General features: G+C 38.8%; 1 protein-coding gene across 1 annotated transcript; it reads right to left on the bottom strand.

The window, feature by feature from the left end:
- Positions 1-3,335: 3,335 nt before the first annotated feature.
- On the bottom strand, positions 3,336-18,737 carry LOC104610663 (mitochondrial 28S ribosomal protein S29-like protein). The gene is made up of 8 exons (XM_010277395.2): positions 18,298-18,737; positions 16,305-16,724; positions 16,027-16,193; positions 14,658-14,869; positions 13,590-13,844; positions 13,390-13,476; positions 4,562-4,734; positions 3,336-3,824 (listed from the first exon to the last, which is right to left on the bottom strand). The coding sequence occupies exons 2-8, from the start codon at positions 16,691-16,693 to the stop codon at positions 3,713-3,715; spliced, it is 1,395 nt and encodes a 464-aa protein (XP_010275697.1). The 5' UTR covers positions 16,694-16,724; positions 18,298-18,737; the 3' UTR covers positions 3,336-3,712.
- Positions 18,738-19,746: the final 1,009 nt, after the last annotated feature.

Genomic DNA, 19,746 nt, shown 5'->3' with positions numbered 1-19,746 from the left:
ATTATGGAAGTCAATACAGCGGAGTTGCCGTTGGAGAGGGAAGCAGCCATAGTGGCTGATGGGGAAAAAGGTTTTTGGCCCCCATTGTCAATGTCTAGGGGCAAAGGTGGTATGTTCAACGTCATCAGCGGCACTAAATTGATGTGTCTTTGTGGCCAGTTGGACTGGTCAATATCCTATAAGTATCAAGAGCCCAAGACTGACAACTCGAAGTCCTCGACTAGCTATACTTCCTGGACGGGGTTTGTGCTCGAGAACCCTATGCACTGTCAGATGTTGCAGGACTCGGGCCTTCTACACTTTGTGGATTGCTACACTGATTTGAAGGGGCGGGAGGGTGTGAAATACGCTCAACCTTTACTAGAGCATTGGTGTTGTCGGACTCGTACCTTTATTAGTGCGTTCGGGGAGTTCATAGTTATAGTGGAAGACGTGGTTGTATTGTTGGTGTTGCCTATTGGTGGAGCCATTTCTGCTTAGCATCTCCAACATGTTCATTCTATTCCTCATGATCTAAGGGGTCTTTGTGATGAGCTGATTGCGGAGATTGTTGTGTTCAAGGTTCAGGTGGACAAGACCACCTCTCGAGGGAAGTTGCCATTAGAGCAATGGTTAGAATATTGGTTTGAGTCTCGCGGTGGAAGAGACGTAATAGTACGTAGGGCGGACAACCAATGTCATCTTGTCGCTTCCCTATTCCTTTTCCCGTGGCTCCCTAATTATGGGCTGTGCACAGTTCTGGTGCCCCTCGCCATCTTGGTTGCTAGTGGCCACCAACTCCATTTAGCTTCCATGTTTTTGGGTTATCTATGCAAACAACTGGACAATACCGTGAAACAGATTATGGACCCCAATTGCAAGAGGCATATTAGTTACATTTGTACCCCTTTTTGTGGATGTTTCTGTGTGACCACCTCTCAGACTCAATATTACGCCTCACGAGCTCTCTCCATTGCGTGTGGTTGTGGCTACTATGGTAGGGGACGAATCTGAAGAGAAGGTGTTCGAGGTCTACCGGGTTAAGCGATGGCTTCAGGCCAGTAGGCATAAGCAATTTAAGATGAGCAAGATTGGTATGAAGCTCACTTCGTTCGATGCTTTCATATGGAGGCCCTATGTTCAATCCGTTGAGCATGCTATGTCATTCTGCATTGGCATGCCTGTTCCAAAAGATGGTGACCAGCATTGTGCCGTGGAAATCGGACCAGCGAAGAACAGTTGGCCGTATACCAACCAGATTGGGTGTTGCGGCAGTTTGGGTACGATGACATTGGTGCCCAATTTTTTACGTCCTTGGGGGAATACGTATTCTGGACCCGGCGCCATGGCCTTGCTTTTCTTAGGGATTTGAGATTCCCTATTGCAGGTTTTATGAGGGCTCAACACTATAAATCACTTCGGTTTTCCTACCTTTGCGCACTACTTTGGGGTTTTCAAGAGTTGATGAGCCCCCACCCTCGCCATGTCTTGGCGCCCCCCGAGGGCCATGCTACCAACAAGGGTGACAAAACGGTCACCTTTCCATCACACTCGTCGAGGGAAGGGAAGACGAAGCACGAAGGGAAATGGCCGGTTTTTGAGGAGGGAGAGAGTAACCCTCCTCCTATTACGAAGAAGCCAAGATTTGTGAGGGCACCTCGCTCCTTCCAAACTTCGTTTGTGCCAGTCTATTGGCTCAAATGTGGCTTCATCACATGCACAGGAGAGCCAGACCGAGGGCAAGCAGGAGTCTCCAACACCATTGCCTGTAGGGGAAATGGCATCGCATGTGGAATCAGTGGAATTGGTCATTACTACCCTGTCCCCTAGGGTTACTTGTCTCCGCTTTTCTAGCAGGCATATGAAAGGAATGGCCCCTCCCCGACCGAAGTAGGGTCCTACAGATAGCAACACAATATGATGTTGATGTAGTACAAGAGAAGGCCAATAAATTTTATGCAAGTTGAGACCATTCCAAGACACATGAGAAGTAGAAATGACGCCACCAACTCCTCTTAGTAAATATTTACCAAGATAGCATCACCAAAAAAATACCGACCCAGCTTAATAAATATTTACTAAGATAGCATCATCACAGGAATTCTATTTTAGTATGTTTTTACCAAGTTGGCACCACCAAAAAGTTCCCATCTTAGTTCATTTTTACCAAGATAACATTATTTTGAATTTATATTCAATTAGGACTTTTCTTTTGAAAAATTTTAATAGGATTTTATTTTCAAGTGTTTTCTTAGATTAGGATTCTCTTTTTTTAACGAGTTTTAGTAGGATTCTATTAAAGAGTATTTTCATATTAGGAATAAGAGTCATAAGGGTGTATGCTAAGAGTAGCTAAGGGAAGGCTAATGCAGTTCTCTTGTTATCAATTTTCTCTTAATTGTTTAGTAAATAATTCTTCTTAAAATTCGACTTCTGCTCTTTTCTTTAAAGTTTTTCTCACGTGCTTCGTTTCTGTTTTGCATCAGTTAGTATCAGAGTTCAAGTTGATCTTTTTTCAGACTATGACTCGTAAGAAAAAACCAATAGCTCACATCATGGAGCAGGAACTCAACAACAAAACACAAGAGGAAATGGCAAAGCTAAGAAGACAAGTCGAGGCACTTGTTGATAAAGTGTAGTCACTACATTCTTGGTCGGAAATAGGGGACAGCAACTCTAACGCAAGTATCTCCATGCATTCCCTTTCATCAATGGTGTTTAATAAACTTTTTCTGTTGACCATGAGGCCCATGATAGAAAATTCCCATCGAACAGTTTTATCACTTATTCAAGACGATATGTTTGGTTGCCCAGAGGACAAGTCCCAAAATAAATGTTTGGTCGGCCTAAAAGTGAGCTTAAACACCTAGGTTTTTTTATATGAAGTACGGATTTGCCCAATGCAGATTTCTGATTTACACTACAGAACTATAAACATTCAAAAAGACCACAACCCACTATGCACCAACGTCCGCCCATGAACTGGCATCAATTCCAAGCTGACACCTACCTCGACAATACTTTGAGCCTACAAATTCTAACCCTGGGTTGATCGGTCATTCTCCCTTTTTTATTTCAATAGCTTTCCTGAAATTGTACTTATTTTTTCCTGCAAAATTATCTGAAAATGTAAAAAACGAGTAAAATGTGAAAGATGAGCGGCTAAAGTCAAATATTTCATTCTGACAATAAAACATTAAAACATCTTTAACATTTCTTTGTTTATTTTCTTTCATTCTCCGATTTTCTATTGGCAACCAAATGAAGCCCAGTACAAGGCCGGTTAGCTCTTTAGCCAAAACGTTTTTCTCTGCCACTTTTAAATGTTAACAAACATAGCTGGTTGACCCAGGCGGTTGAGACACCAACTGCTATCACTTATTAATGTGTCATTGAGTGTAAAGTCGTTACATCACGTAACTATTTAGCAAATATAGATAAGATATACATGATACATCCAAATAAGGGTCTAAAAACCTTTGGAATATCAGAATAAAGAGGCGACTTATTGAGCAGTCAAATGGTAATCCTAAGGTGAATTGCTGATTTTAAAATCTAGTTCTGCCCAATAACTGATATCATCGTGGAGGGTAAGTTTTCTCTAACGATGCATTTCAACCTAAATCACTAATTAAGCAATCAAAGCTCAAGCGGCACTGAAAAAAGGAAAGCTTGCCTGTTTGCATCTTCATGGACAATCCAATCATATATCAACACTACCAACTTGGATTAGTCACTGTATAAAAGAAACCAACCACCTCATCTCTGCACCATTTCCATTGGACAAGTAGTATATCTTCTTCCACTTTTCCTCAGAGAATGCTTCCCGGCGTATCAGTCTTTGCCTGTCAAATAAGAAATCAGCATATAGTCCTAACATATAAAGCATTGAATTTTCATGCCCCCCCCAACAAAGCATGCCCCAAGGTTCAAAGTATCGTTATGTATCGCCGGGACCCTTCCGATACGCCCCTACAGTGGGTGTATCAGGGGTCTGACCAGTTCAGGGAATGGAGGGGTCCTAGACCGGCTCCCCTGAACCAGTTTTGAAAAAAAATATTAAAAAAAAAAACAGTTAAAAAACAAGTATTGAATCGCCCGATACGCCCGGGCGTATCAATATTTTGAACCTTGCCCATAGCACATCACAACCGTGCATTGGAACATCTCCCCATGACGATGCACATTGAGATGTGCTGTTGGGGGGGGCATGTGGGGTTTGCTCTGTGGGGAGCCAATTCAAACTCATAAAGCATTATGTAAAGCTAAATTGAGGATAAGCTCAGTAGCTCGCAAGCAATAGAATTGATATGCATTAACAAGAAAGAAGCTCAACAGATTAATTATATTCCCTTGATAAATTCGAAGTCACTTGGTTTAGAATCTTTAAAATCAACAACTGTACTAACTAATAATGGAGTGGAAATGCCCCAAGATACAATAAGAAAGGCCACCAGCCGCAAAGGTGGGGTCATTCACTAAATCCTGGCTGACCATGGGGCTCCCCCTCCGTTGCTGTAGGCACATGAATGTAAATAACATAAATTGAAAATCAAAATGACCAGAACATTAATATCCATACCTGAGATAGTAATGACAAACAGTTGCAGCTTCATCTAAGCTATATCGAGGTAAGTTAGTCCGAGCATCCAGTGGAACATCTGGGAGATCTTTACGTAGTTTGCCAACAGCCGTTGAATGAGAAAAAGCCCCCACCATCATGTCATTATGCATCATTGATCGAAATGCACTAACCTACAAGAAAAATGCCAACCGATTATTTAAATGATGGCTTCTTACCACATTTCATGTTCAATTCTCTATATAATTTATCAACCAAAAGTAATGGTATGCAGCAACTGATTATATCAGTTTTTCCTGAAGCATTTGATAAGATACAACCCAATAATCCAACCAAGAAGCTTGAGTAGAAGATACATGTTTATTTCAGAAGCATCAGGTGGAATTGTGGTTCTGCATATACCTCAAATTATTTCGCATTCATTTTTTCTGGCTTGCAAGCCCCATGCCACAAGCAAACACTTGAAGAGAAGATGTTTTTTGTTTTTTCTTTCTTTTTTTGGTAAGTATCTTTCTCTTGTTTATTTATATGAGAACAAATGAACAACTCTGTAAAACGTCCATGATCTTTATGGGAAATAAACAATTAACATCAAACCCTTACTGTTTTCACCAGACAAATCTCACCAGACTTTTCCACAGGGACACATCCTCTCTAAAACACAGAAATGTTAGAACTACCAAAATACAGCCAATCGGATTCGGATATGTTCTCCCTTTCAGTCCAAATAATGTACAGATCAAATGGAGGTTGCTCTGCATACCCAACTTTGCCACTGATTGACTTGGACACTGGACATAAGGACCAAGATTGATGAAAACAGACTTGTGGACCTTGGTTAAAGTCTTAAGCAAATAAAAACAAGGGTTGTAGTACAGCCTACGAGACCTAGCTGTGCCCCCATGTTGCAGGCAGCCCCAATGTTGTCAACACAACAAGGCAATGACTAGTCATTTTCCCCTGGCCATTTGATGCATTCATTAGTTAACTAGTTGGTAACTACGCTGACTAGTCAACCAACAAACAATAAAGGATACATGCCAAGTTTAACATGTTTAAGATTAATTATGCAATATCATGTAAACTTTTTATTATTTTGTATTAATAGCTAGATAAAAGAATTTTCATAATGCAAAAGCTGAAAAGCATACAACCATCTAGGTAAAAAGAAAGGAGAACCAGTTCTAAACTTCTTAAGAAAAACAAAAACACAAATTCATTAAAGATACATTAGCAGAAAGTATTATGAGTAATCAAAAAAGATATGTATGCATAATTCTGACATGCAATCTCAGTATTTGTTAGTGGCTTAGGAGAGAGGGGGATGGCATTTGTTTTTCATAGGCCTTATGACCCCCTTGTTCATTTGCCAACACCACAAACTGGAAATTTGGAAGAAGAACCAAAAGACCCTTTTATCCAGTGTTCACCTTTTATTTTATCCCTTGTTTCTATTTTTATATACCATCAATCAAATACATGCTTAAAAACTTAAAGTAACTCCATGCCTATAACACAAAGGCATTAATCTTTATGGTAGCCAAATAATGTCAAATAAAGGAGAAAAAAAACTTAAAAGTATCTTTCCATAGCCATTGGCCAACCTAGTCGGTCTAGTTGAAAACTAGTCATACCGGGTAATAAATCATAGGTATCAACTGAATGGTGAACGATGCAGATGCTATAACCTCAACTGACTAGTTGGTCAACCACTCATTGACTAGCAAATGCTTTGACAGGACCATGGTTTTAAATGTCAGCATATTTCCTAATATTTCAACATCTTTCCATTTCCATGGGTACCGACATAAATATTACTGGAATCAACATATTCCCTAGTGAAAACTAGCACAACATGGGAGTACATGCAATGGTATTACAATCATTAAAGGAAAATGGAATTACAAGAAATAGAGTAATAAGGCATCAACCATAAAAGACACCCCAAAATTTCACCCACATTGCACCCTCAAACAAAAAGGCAAATAGACCACCCCCACTAACAATTCTTACACATTTCACAAACCTTCACAGAACCAAGAAAAACTTAATAACCAACCTACTATCATAATTTTGTGCCAGAAAACATAACACTATTACAATAACCTGAAACCCAAACCAGCCGACGGAGCACCACTCTGAACCCCAGTTTGCCTAACAAGAACACCACCATCTACCAACCAACCTGACACCTACCTTCACTGATTAATCTTCTACCTCCTCCAACAGCTTTACAGTGGATGATATTATTAGAGAATGGGGAGTGGTTGCTGCATCCTCCACTTTGAAGACCTCAAAGCTCTTTGGGTTCCCCCAAGTTCTAACAGGATTAAACTGAAACTCTGATTGAAGTTCTTTTGGGAACCCAGGAACTTCAGGCATTGATAGGTATTTAGGGATGCACAAGATCAACCTTGGCAATGTTTTCAGGCCTTTAGGAATCAGAGATTCTCTTGCAGCAGAAGTTTCACCTTTGCCACATGGATTGCATTTCTCAAAGCAGCTAACCTTTAGGCATTTGGAGGTGAAGGGGATTCCTTGCTAATTTGTGGGTTGGATGAACAACAACAGTCAAGAGAGTTGGATCCACAAACAGGCTATGAGGGAAATTAGGCAATTGGCAAGAGAATTAGGAGCCACCTTAGATGGGTAAAAAGATCAAAAATGGTCTGGCAGATACTCTAAGCTAAACAAAGGGTTTTTAGGGAACATCTCTTTTGGGCTTCTTTGTAATCTTGTTGTGGGTAAAGGGAGGCTTTTCGGAGCTTCATTTGTATTTCTCTTTTTTATCTGATTTAATAAAAACTTTTTCAGTTATTGATCAAAAAAAATAAAAAAAAAAACTTCCACTTCCTCCAATATTTCATCTCCAACACTATATTTATCATCATAAGCTTCACTTTTTTATTCTTAGCTTTAATTTTCACTCCCATTTTCTTGCACACCTTTTAAAATTTGTTGCAAGGACCAGCCCCCAACCAAGCCTTCTTTTAAGCATGAGAAGACCTTGGTAACATGAAAGATATGACAACTCCCTCCTTTGGCCCAAATCTCTGCCTAATTTTCCTACTATCACTTCACCAAAAAGCTTCTCATTGCAACTCAATAAAGAACCACCGAAAGCATTAAGATAAATTATTTCCATGGAATCCTCAATATCCCCTCTCTTGATAGCAACAATTGGCTTCCGCCTCTAATACACCATCCTCCTTTACAAACTCAAAGTTCAAAAAGAATCAGTTGTAACAATCTAAATATGTACCCTCACACAGCTGTCAGAAGCTGAACCTTGTGTGAGTTTTTTCCAGTTGGCATAAACGGAACCACCTCCAGCACCTTATATGGACCCTTGTGTACATCGCCATCCTCGTCTCTATTCTCCAACAACTTCTGTTCATCATCAGATCCCTGAAAAATCTTGGTCCAGTCTATCTCAAATCCATTTCATTTTGACAACTCAATTTCCTTCGTACCAGCAACTCTATGTTCTTCACTACTGATCTTCTCTTCGGTCTCTCAAATATATCTTGTAACAACCTGCTCATAAACCTCTTTTGTCTGCCTCTTTCCTATTTTTTCCACCCAACTCTTTAAATTCCATTCACTTTTTTATACCAAAATTACCCCTCCTTATCTCTTTAAATGAAATTCCTTTTTCACCCCTCTATGCCCTACTTTTAATCACAGCCTTGGCACCAGATCCTTATTTCTGCAGAATCTTCCATTTGAACAGCTCATACCTGTTAAATTATCAGTTCTCAAAGACATGTGTGCACTGCAGTAATTGTTGCCAACACATCTCCCCGTCTCTTCTTTATAACATCCATTTACCTTAATAGTGGGCCGAGCAACCACCTCCATCTGCCTTATTAGGTGGGTATGTTAGTGCCAAGTCCATTGCTTTTAAGCGAAGTAGCAGAGACACTTTAGAGCTTGAACATATCATAGTTAGACTATAGCATTTTCCCTTGTAATCCCCATAATCTCATGGATCAAAATACCAAAACAAATGCCTTTATTGAACCTTATTAGTTCCTGAAAGTAATAATACAAAAGGTGTAGACTCTCTTGACGGGAGATCTGAGATGTTAACACAAAGTGTTTCACCCCCAACGGCAAAGCTCTAGAGCTATCACAGAGAGGCAGAACACCCCCCCCCCATTTAATTCTCCACGCCAACCCCTTATTTGTGCCCTTGTTTAAAAAACAAAATCCAAAAGAATAAAACTGTATGGATGAAAACTAACAAGTCCGTGGGAAAATCAGCCTACTCTATGGGCTGGAATGGCTTGACAGTGGAAGGTGTGACCGCCAAGTGGATAGGCTGGCTCACAACTAGAGTGGATGGTCCCTGATCCTTTAGATTTCTGACTAGAGAAGAAAAAACTTTGTCAAGCAATCTAATTTCTCATTCAGATGGTCTCAAGATCTACAAATGGGACATATGACTGATATAAAACAGATAGGAGAAAACCCCAGAAATCAAATCTGTTACAGGATTAATGAACAAGAAGAAATGAAATGTATAAGATTATAAAGGAAATTAAGCTACTGAATGGTTAAAAATTGATTTAAGATGGTTTTAGTATGTATAGGGAAGAGAACAATGGGTTTAGAATGGAGGAAAAGTGAAATTTTTAAGGTGTTAACATAAGGTTGAAAAACCAATCGAGGTGCAACTTTTAGTAGCATAAGGTGTAACCCTATAAGCTAGGTACAACAGAGAAAAGCATGGGGTGATCAAATAATATTCATTCCATCTCTTAAGCAAGGCCATACAATAGATTTATAAAGTTCTGGGATAAGTCAGGACTATGCTTTCCTTAGCAAACTAAAACGCTTAATGGCCAAGAGAAAAAGGTTTATTAAAACTAGATTACTTGACCTAATACCCAAAATTATCTCATCTCACACAAACACTTCAGAACCAGTAAGAGCCACATCCTAAATTAAAAAAAAAAAAAATACTAAAGAGTAAATTACAATTTTACTATAAATAACAATTGTGGAAATTAATAAGTCCAAAAAATAAGATAAATTAAGTATTTTACTAAAAATAGTAAGTTTCTAAAGAATGAAACTTTGCACTTCGACCACCTAGCATGGTAGCACCTCCCAAGTCCTAATGAACTTCCCTTTAGGAGTCATTGAATCTATAAGCCTCAGCTTCAAATTCTTCTCAAAATCTGAACATTTCTTTGTCCATTAATTCTCTTCAATTTCAGCTCCTACATTACGGACTTTTTAGATAGGGAAGGTGTCATTAAGGAGAAGTTGGTAATGGGGAGCACCCCTTGGAATTCATATGTAAATCATTGATTTTTTGGTGATATTTTTATGTATGTCAGATTTTGGCTGTTTGTACTGGTCACCTTCATTTCAAAACACTTCAGAAGATTGGGATTTTTTATCCATGCGATATAACAAAATCCTGGTTACAATTGCTGTTCAAAAAATTATATTAACAAGAATATTAACAGCTTCAGAGAGAGAATGGAGAACGATTTTAGCTTCGAGAGCTTTGCAGCTTTTACACAACTATAAAGATGAGTTGAACTCGGCCAGAATTTATTTGACTTGGGAAACACATTAAGTACATGGGGCTGCTATGGCGATTCTTTGTGGCTTTGGCTCACTTCCTATCTATTTTCTTGTGGTATTTGAATCCAGTAATATCCACACGGATTCAGTTAAAGCCAATGTTTTAAAACGTGGAGGCATGACGCGAGGCGTTCCACTACGTAGAGGCATGAGGCGTAAGCCTCCTTAAGAGGAGGGTTAAGAGGATGTAGAGGAAAGGGGGATCTCATTTTTTATTTATTTTTAATAAAAATCTTTTATATTAAGAAGAATAAAGATGCATAACATTAGTTGAAGGGGGGGACCCCCTAACTCAAAAAAAAAAAAAAACAAATTGGGTTGCATCGAAAAGGGGGCGGGGGGTCTGGGGGGCGTTGGGGGTGGGGGGTCTGGGGGGCAACGCCCCCCAGCCAAAGGGGAAGGGGGCAAACCACTTTCTTTCCCCTTATCTTTTCTTCCCTTCCCTTCCCTTCCCTTCCCTTTCCTTTCCTTTCCTTTCCTCTTTTTTTCTTCCTTCTTTTTCTTTCCCTTCCCTTTCTTTTCCTTTCCTTCCCTTTTTTTTTCTGTCTTTTTATATCAGATGTGAATGAGGCGTACGTCTCTAGCACGCCTCATGAAAAAAACGCAAGAGGCGTATGCCTCTTGCACCTGAGGTGTACGCCTCAGAGGTGTCAGCGCCTCTGGCATATGCCTCAGGGCATTTTGGGAGCACCTCCACGCGCACACCTCCCACGCCTTTTAAAACACTGGTTAAAACATTTCATATCTCAACTCCACCAAGTTGTTTCGACTGAAAGGTAGACGTAACAGGTTCAGGAATTGCAAGTCAATTCCTTGTAAATTTGGCCATTTGTTCTGTTGTTAGAGTTGTTTTTGAGTCATTTTGTTTCTGCTGTTAGAGTGCTGTCAGTTTATGATGCTGTCAGCATGTTCTTTTCTTTTGTTTATTATTTTGTTATTAGGGTGTGCCACCAGGGGCAAGATTGTATTTTTCTTTTCTTTTATTTTTTTAGATGAATTTTCCTTTTCTTTTATTTACATCATGTTATTATAAATAAGAAGCTGGGTGTTTGTGTGTGTGTGTGTGTGTGAGAGAAACAGAGAGAGAATCAAACAAGTTGCATCCACTAAATAGCATGCAAAATGCTAGGTGCATGACCACACCTCAGTTCTGCTAAAAGACACACTAGAAGAAAAATTTGATATGGTAGGATGAATAAAAAGTCATAAACCTTTGTCTTCTATAGTATCTTTTTGAAGTACTGGTGTAGGTATTTATTGTGACCACATCCTACAACTGCTTATTAGCATTCCTCAGTTTTTAATCTTTGCGAATGCACATGTCAACTTACAGTTCCATGTCTCTGGTTGGTATTTATTGTGATAAGACCTACAAAGAGAAAAATTCCCAGTAGTCTTCTTTATTTTTATAAATAACAGAAAAAAAAATTATTCAAATAAAACAGCATAGTATACAGACTGGTGTTGAGATGACAAGTACTCGTTACAATAAGCTTTGTGGGTTACATTCTTGAATCTTGATAACATTCCAGAAATTAGACCCTAAATCTGACACAGAAACATGAGCAAATTCAGGTAAAACAAGCACCCAATCAGTTACAGCCCTTCCAATAAACGCCGCAATCTTTTCTAACTCCAACTGAATCTCTTCAAATTGCTCTCCTGTTTCTTTCTCTCCAAATGAACCAACAGGCAGCAAATGGTAAACAGCTCCACACTATTTTGGCTTTCTTACACTACTAAAAGATGACCACTTGGGAAATATTTCAGCCGGAAAACCAGGAAGGAACAGATCCATGCCGAACAGGGCTGAATAATATCTCCAACACAATCCAGCCACCCTGCAAGAAAAGAACAAGCGGAGAACTGATTCCTCACTTTCCTTGCACATAAGGCACATATTTGCCAGATAAAAGCCTCTGGATTTAAGATGGTCAATGGTGAGGATGCTATTCATAGCTACCAGCCATGCAAAAGCCTCTACCCTAGGTGGGACTGGATTACCCCACACACTTTTGCACTTATCTTCACCCAGATGATCCTTGATCAAAGCTAGATAGGACTTCACCGTAAACTTCCCATTCTTACATTCCTTCCGCCACCACAGCTCATCCCTTGAAGAACTAGAAATCTTTGACTTTTCCAGAACTTCTAGCAGACTAAGGCATTCCTCCACCTCCCATCCCAAAGGGGCCTCCTGAACTTAGGGCTCCAAATCACCTTATCCCCCCTCATCTCATAACAGTGGCTGATGGGAACATCATGAGCAACCAGCTTGTAAAGTCTTGGACAAATCTCACACAGCCTCTCCTACACACCAGTCATCCTCCCAAAACTTTATTCTAGCTCCATCCCCCACTGAGAAGCAAATGAGATATCTAAACTCTTGATTAAACTTCATGATCCCTTTCCAAACACTGACCCCGAAAGAGGATGAAACTTCTCTTGATTCCCATCCAAAACCAACCACCCCATACTTACCAACCACCATCCTCCGCCATAAAGATTCCTTCTCCTTCTCTAAACCAAACCTCCATAGCCTTTCTGTAGATGCTTATCAATAATTAGCATCTATGGTTTCATACCATTTTCAAATGGTGTGATCATTAAGTAACAACCAACATGATGTACGATGGGTACCCACTTGGAGTTCTTTAGGGGTAGAGAGAACTCCAAGTGGTAGAGAGAAGAGAAATGTTTTCGAGTTCTTTAGGGAATCAGTGATGTAAAAACTATATTTATTAGGGAAACCTGAAGGAGAAGGGGTAACTGGCTCCTAATTTGGGAATGTTTTGCATCTTTGTACAAATTGTTTCTGTTCGTAATTTATTAAAAGTTTTTGCTAGCCAAAATAACAAGAAAATGAAGGATGAGTCCGTTTATCATTACGATCACATAAATTATATATACTAGCATTTATAATCCTGCCTTCTATAAATAAAAAAAAAACAACCAAAATTGCATATCAGATAAGAAGCAAGTACCATAGATCCAAAAGACATTGTAGTTATGTCAATCCAACAATGTAGCAGAAACAAGTGATGAATAGGCAAAACTCAAAAGTCAAATTTCAAAAGCATTGCGGTTATGTCTATCCAACAATGCCTATCCAGAGTTTTCAAGGGTCAGAAAGTGGCAGGTTATTTAATTCTGCAAGAGACATTTAGAAAGCCCTGCATAATAATGAGCGAGGAAAAATAAATAAAAATAAAAGCATCAGAACCAACCGTCGCAAGTTCTCTAGCATGAATTGGCCGCCAAGAGCGAGCTGTTATAGGTTCCCCATACTCGCTGAATGTAAACCAACTATTATACTGGAAGGGGAAAATTAACAGGCATAAGCCAAAACAAATCTCAAATTTTCAACACTGATAAAGAGTGGACGCTAAATGATAATGAAACTGTATGGTGGTGGTTCTGATCTTACTTGATCAATTGCAATGAGCACAGGAATATCTTTCACAAGTGATAACTCTTTTCTCAAACGAACTACCACCCCAACGGCAGCATGTGTGTAAGTTAGGCCTGTTTGAACCAGATCATATAATGTGGAGCCTTCAGGCATTGCCATGGAATCAACGCCTTTCATCCAACCAACACCAGCACCCTCTCCCAGTGGAATAGGATCAAAGATTTGGCAAGGTATTTGTTGTAAGCGAGATTCATTAAATTTCAAAAAATCCTGGAGACGGTTAAATCAATAAATTAAAACTTCAAGCAGCAATAGCTTACATTTAGTAGTTTCTGGGGTATCATTGTCTAAAACTTTTTTTCTTAAGTATTAAAAGTTTCAAGCATAAGAAGTAATCAACTCTTAAAATACTAATACATACAATGCTAAAATCTATTCTTTAAGGCACTTGTTCCTCTTTACAACTACTTTCACAATTTTCCTGTCAAAAAGGGTGACAGAAAATTAAATAAGGTTGCCCATAACAAGAACAGATGTGTTTGTTTATACACACACATGTACACATGCACAGACATATATGTGTGCAGAGAGAGAGAGAGAGAGAGAGAGAGAGAGAGAGAGTTAAACATAGGACTGCAGCATTCTGACATTTCTGGACATCAATCACTAATCCAAGAATTTTCAGCTTTTGAGAAAATAAGAAAATATAGCATATTCTGAGGAGATGGGAATTTTTTTATTGGTAGAAGATTGGGGAATTTTCTGAAAAAAAACTATTGCTTTCTGTAAGGAATTTATCACAATGTAAATTTAGATCAACGCATGGACAAAATAAAATAGAATGAGTATAAAATCTAGGTATGCTTCTTAAATGTGTTTTCTCATTTCAGCATGGAATAACTGATACACTTGCAAGGGAAGACTGCAGACACTGTTGATATCTACTTCACAAAGAACTTAAAAAGTCAAAATCACTATGCTTAGTTATGAGAATGGAAGCAGTGGGAAATTTAATTACACTTCATGTACCACTGATGAATCTTTTAATTTCACTTGAGCTGAGGAAAGTCCTGAAATTCATACCTGGAGGATCTTTGCAGCCTGAACAGGAGTATCCCAAAGACCAGTTTGTGGGTTTTTATAGAAGAATCCACCATGTGTCCACTCTTTACCTTTTGCGATATAAAAAACCAGCCAACCTTGCTCGCGAGCCCACTGAACAAGCATAGAAAGTGCAATACTTTTTCCACAGCTAACAGGACCATCTAAGACAATCTGCCTTTTAGGTTTTGGACCTAGGCACATGGAAAGAATATCAACATTAACAGCTATAATTTACATAGACTGAAAATGTTGGAAACTTAACAGCTAATGCAAAGTCATATAAGCTCGAATTCGCAGATGATAACATATAAATCATTAGTTGGCACAACCAGATATTTGAAGAAGAGAGAATTTCAATGTATCTGCTGTACTTGAAATCTTTGACTCGTATATCCAAGAGTGGAAGAATAAAACGAAGTTATCTTTCCAATTAGGATTTTTCTTATACAGATTGACAAATCTGTCCTGATACAAGTTCCAATGCATAAGCACCAAGAGATATGTTATCCATGTTGTGTTGTATCATGGGGTGGTCCAGACCCATGAGATGGATCCAACCACTAGCGGTGAAGATGATGAGGAAGATATTTTCTCACTTACTCTCAGTATGCAATAGTAATTCATGAGAGTCACTTTAACTTTTGGTGAGAGAAAGTTTGAGGGAGGTTTCTTTTGCATCCGTGAAGAGTGAAGCGTTTGCTTTTTTTTACTCAAGAATGAGTTGAGAAAACAGAGATGCAAGAATTCTTGAGGTTCTTTTTTAATTATTGACGGATGTCATATTTCCACCAGATTTTGCATTCTATCAACATTGTTGACTAAATAGTAGCCCCATGTTTCAATGTATTCCGAATTTTTTTCTCTTTGGAAACTTGGAGTAGTTCTTTTTGTGGGCATTTTATTTTCTTGTGAGACATTAAAAGGGTAACCCTGTACTTTTTTCCTGTTCTATTGTAAAACCTCAACTTTTTATCAAGAACTTGATAAGACGATTATTGTACTACTTTTTTATTGTTGTGGAATATTCTCGACGTTGCCCCGTGGTTTTTTCCTTCTCCTATAAGGTTTCCACATAAATTGTAGTATTACTCATTTACTTGTTTCTGGGTTGGTATTTGCTTATTTACTTGTGTGGCTACATATCTCTCCATCATAAAGTTTGTTTTTCCAATTCTATAGCCTGACTTGATTGTCCGCATCAAAATTCAAGCATATAACCAAAATGGATATAGCTCAATGCTCCCTAACACGAGCATTGATATTTATTATTATTCATAAATAATTATATAAAGAATAAAAGAAAATACCAAGCTTGGCATCAAAAAAATAAAGGAAATACCAAGCTTACCTTTACCATCAAAAGACCATAGTGGTGGATCAACAATGCGCCTAAAGTTATCACGAAGATCTAAGAAACTTTGTCGAACAAGCAACGCACTCCGCATGCTTTCTTCAAACTCCTTTGTCATTCCTACTGGCAACCCCTCTGGCAAAAACGCATTTAGTTCTTCCATACTACGCCACAGTCATCCATGGAAAATGGTCACAAACAAATAAACCAACAACCATAGGGAAATGAATACTAATATGAATAGTAGAATCATGAAGTATATAGCAAAGAGAAACCTGAACTTCATGTAAGTGCAAACATCCTTTCTAGTGAGCTCAGAGATGGATTTGGCAGTGGTGAAAAGAGGTCGATTGTTGGGACCGATGTCAAGAGACTTGTGTTTCTCATCCTCTACAAGACGGCGAGCGCGAGCACCTTCATCTAATAGATCAGAGTCAAATTCGTCGCCTGCGCCTGCGGAGACCGAAATGTCATCGGTCTTAGACGAAGTATTTTTTGATTTCGACTTGTTTCCCTTTGACGAGGAGGAAGATTTAGAGGCCTTCGAAGAATACTGATAAGAGGAGAGAATCGTGGTTGTAGGGATAATTACGTTCTGAACATTCACAGAGTTTCGTGTCCGAGCAACAGTGGTCGTGGCGGCTCTAAGGATGGATTGCAGCATTTCTGAGTTGCGAGGGAGAGGGAGAGTGTCGCTGTGACAGGGAAAGTGTTGTGAGTTGAAAAGGTTTTCAGGGGGCTTGAAAGAGAGTTCACATCATCTGCATCTAGGATGTAGAAAAACTTCTACATCTGCCAATAATATTACACCATGTCACATAATGTAACGGAGACCAATTGTGAGCATCGGGAAAACGGCTCACTTGGGCTAGGAATGGAGTCACCACTCATCAATTATGGAAATGGAGGTGATGGGACCTTCGAGATTTACATCAAAAAGCATTTTTTGTTCATTAGTGACTCCAAAGCCCAAGGCACTGGCTAACCAATCCGAGCAAGACTCGGATAGAAGAGGGATGGGGTTGGGCACCCTTCTCCCAGGTCCAATAGGTGGGACCCACATGGTGTCCCAAACAATCATAACAACAATAGAGCAAATATTCAAACCATAAAATAAAACTAATTAATATCAAACAAAGAACAAAAGATCATAAAAAAAATATTCTTTATTTTATTATTATTATTTTCTTATTTAGTATTATTTTATTTATATTTTTTGTTTGTGATTTTTTAATTTTTCTTTAATTAATTGAATTTGTATTCCTTTTATTGCTATTTTTTTCTTTTTTATTAATCTTTTTACTTTTATCATCTTTTTATTTTCTCTTCCCTTTATTTTTATCAATCATATTATTTTCTTTACTTTTCTAATGAAATACTAATGGTTTATTTATTCACTAATTGTTCATTTCTTTTTTTTTTTTTGTTCTCTTACTCTTTATTTCATACCATCTTTGCTATTATTATTATCTATTTACTTTGTCTATTCATATTGGTTTTTTTATTTGTTCCTAATTTATTTTGTTCTCTGTAACGAGCTTGTCTTACACTTCATTCCAACCTGATCTAACGACAAATGAATTACCCTCCGTTACATTATAACTCCCTTATATAATTTTCCCTTTTTCTATTTTTTTATTTTTTTACTACATTATTCTTATCCAGGTAACGAGTTCCAGTGACCCGGAGTCTTCCACGGATGGTCAGAGTCCATTATCTCCAAACAATTTAGTGCTTCCCCTTTTAATCTTAAGAAATCAATCCCGGCGACTACTTGATTCAAACGCAGACAAAACAGGTGACATTAAAAAGAAGACAAGAAGAACTAATCTCAGCAGATATACAAGCAACGAAACAAAGCAAATCAGAAAATAATACCAGTCTTGTTCACGTCTAATGCAGCATTTAACATATGAACAAGGTAGCTGATAGGAGAATAACAATATGCAAGGGATTCGAAACCTTCAAATCTTCCTATTCGAGCTGACTTTGAACTTCAAATGAAAATAAAAATAAATGAAATGGACAGTACATTAGCAGCATCATCGGCGATATTATTCCAGGAAACAACAACCGTCATCAAGCAAGGGAAGTAACAACCATTCATCAACCGAGTTGGAGTCGAACGTTTCACATGAGTTCATTCGACAGTGAACTGATTACCATCTCCCAGAACTTTTCCCACCCCCAAATCTTGATTTATCGAATGCAAAACGGGAAAACAAACCCAGAAATAGGATAAGATAAAGAAGTAATCACGATACTTACTCGGCTGGGATTTTGGCCTGAAACTTAACTCTGCAATAGGGAGCTTGAGCTGACTTCCATCTCGTATAGCAGTGGTTCTCAAAGGATACAAATGGGAGATTGGCGAGAGAAGGAGATCTTTCCAATGTGAATGTCACCTGAAATCTAAACGGAAATGCGATGGATGTGGCTATGGTGATGACCAGATCACAGTGATGGAAAGCGATCCGAAAATGAACGCCGAAAGGGGAAGGAGAAGAAAGGAGGGGAAGAGGAAGTAGAGGAAAGAGAAGGAAGAATGATAAGAAGAAAAAGAAGAAAAAGAAGAAGAAGAAGAAGAAGAAGAAGAAGAAGAAGAAGAAGAAGAAGAGAGAGTGGGAGAAAGGGCGGTGGAGGGAGGAAGGATCGCCGCCGCTGCTCTGGTTCGATGTTCGAACGGGAGAGGAGAGTGAATAGTTGATCTCCCTTAACGAGAAGTTTAGGTTAATTTTATATTAGAGGGGCAGTTTTGTAAATTCGGTGAAATTCAGGTTATTTTGGTAATTATAAAAAATGAGGCAAACCGGGTCTAAAAGGGGTCAGGCCGGGTGATTCAATGGTGGGGATTTTTGGGTCAAATATCATATGTTTGAGGTGGCCCTAATCGTGGTTTTGTGTTTGCATGTCCACAAAATTGGCTGAAATGGAATTTTTTTATGGATGGGTAAATGGGGTATTTTTTACTGAAATTTGGAAGGGTAAGGTTTTTAGAAATTTTGAATTGTTTGGTGGGGTCGGATTTCGCCAAATGGGCCCTGATCGGGTAGTTCTAAAAAGGGACTATTTCGATTAATCTGGAGCCTCGAATGGAATCTATGTGTGATGAAGGGATAAATAAAGGTGTTTTGAGCTGAAATTTTATAGGTAGAAATTTGGAGGTGTCTGGGATCTGATGGTGATGTCTAATTAGCTTTGGAGGGTCAAGATCGTAAGAATTTTAGGTCAACAAGATGTTTCAGAACGGAGTCTTGGTTTAATGGAAGGGCAAATAGGGGAATCTAGGATTAAAACTTCATGGGCAGGTGTTTCGGGATGTCTTTTATCTAATGGATGTGTCTAATTCAATGGTTAAGGTGTAAGTGGGGGTCGATTGAGACCATCAAATAGGTATCAGGTAGGTTTAACGATAAAGTTGAGGACTTTGGGGCTGAAAGTTGGGATTTTTTGGGTTTTTGGGTGTTTCAGAAGGATCGGAAGGGTTTGATTGAGTATTTGAGGTGAATTGGAGGTTTAGGCGGTGGACCGAGCAAAAATTGAGTATTGACACCAGTTAAACTAATTGTTAACATGTGTTTCTAACGATGTTTTGTTCAAATTTAAACACCCGTCGAGGTTCAAATTCCTATTTTGTTTGTATTCGACCTTCTACACTCCTTTTTTTCTCTCTCTCTCCCTGCCTCCTCCACTCTCCCCTATTCCATCGTCCACCGA

Source organism: Nelumbo nucifera, chromosome 6 (genome assembly GCF_055504915.1).
Source record: "Nelumbo nucifera cultivar China Antique chromosome 6, China Antique-T2T, whole genome shotgun sequence".
Lineage (NCBI taxonomy): Eukaryota > Viridiplantae > Streptophyta > Magnoliopsida > Proteales > Nelumbonaceae > Nelumbo > Nelumbo nucifera.
This window is presented reverse-complemented; position numbering and strand designations above follow the sequence as displayed.

Bases quoted from the DNA above. Each gene is read 5' to 3' on its own strand.
- LOC104610663 (XM_010277395.2), bottom strand. From the start codon at position 16,693: ATGCTGCAATCCATCCTTAGAGCCGCCACGACCACTGTTGCTCGGACA. The intron at 16,194-16,304 runs GTTTCTCTTTGC...ACTGTGGCGTAG, and splicing joins TGCACTTACATGAAGTTCAG to TATGGAAGAACTAAATGCGT. The intron at 14,870-16,026 runs GTAAGCTTGGTA...CCATGTGCCTAG, and splicing joins ATGGTCTTTTGATGGTAAAG to GTCCAAAACCTAAAAGGCAG.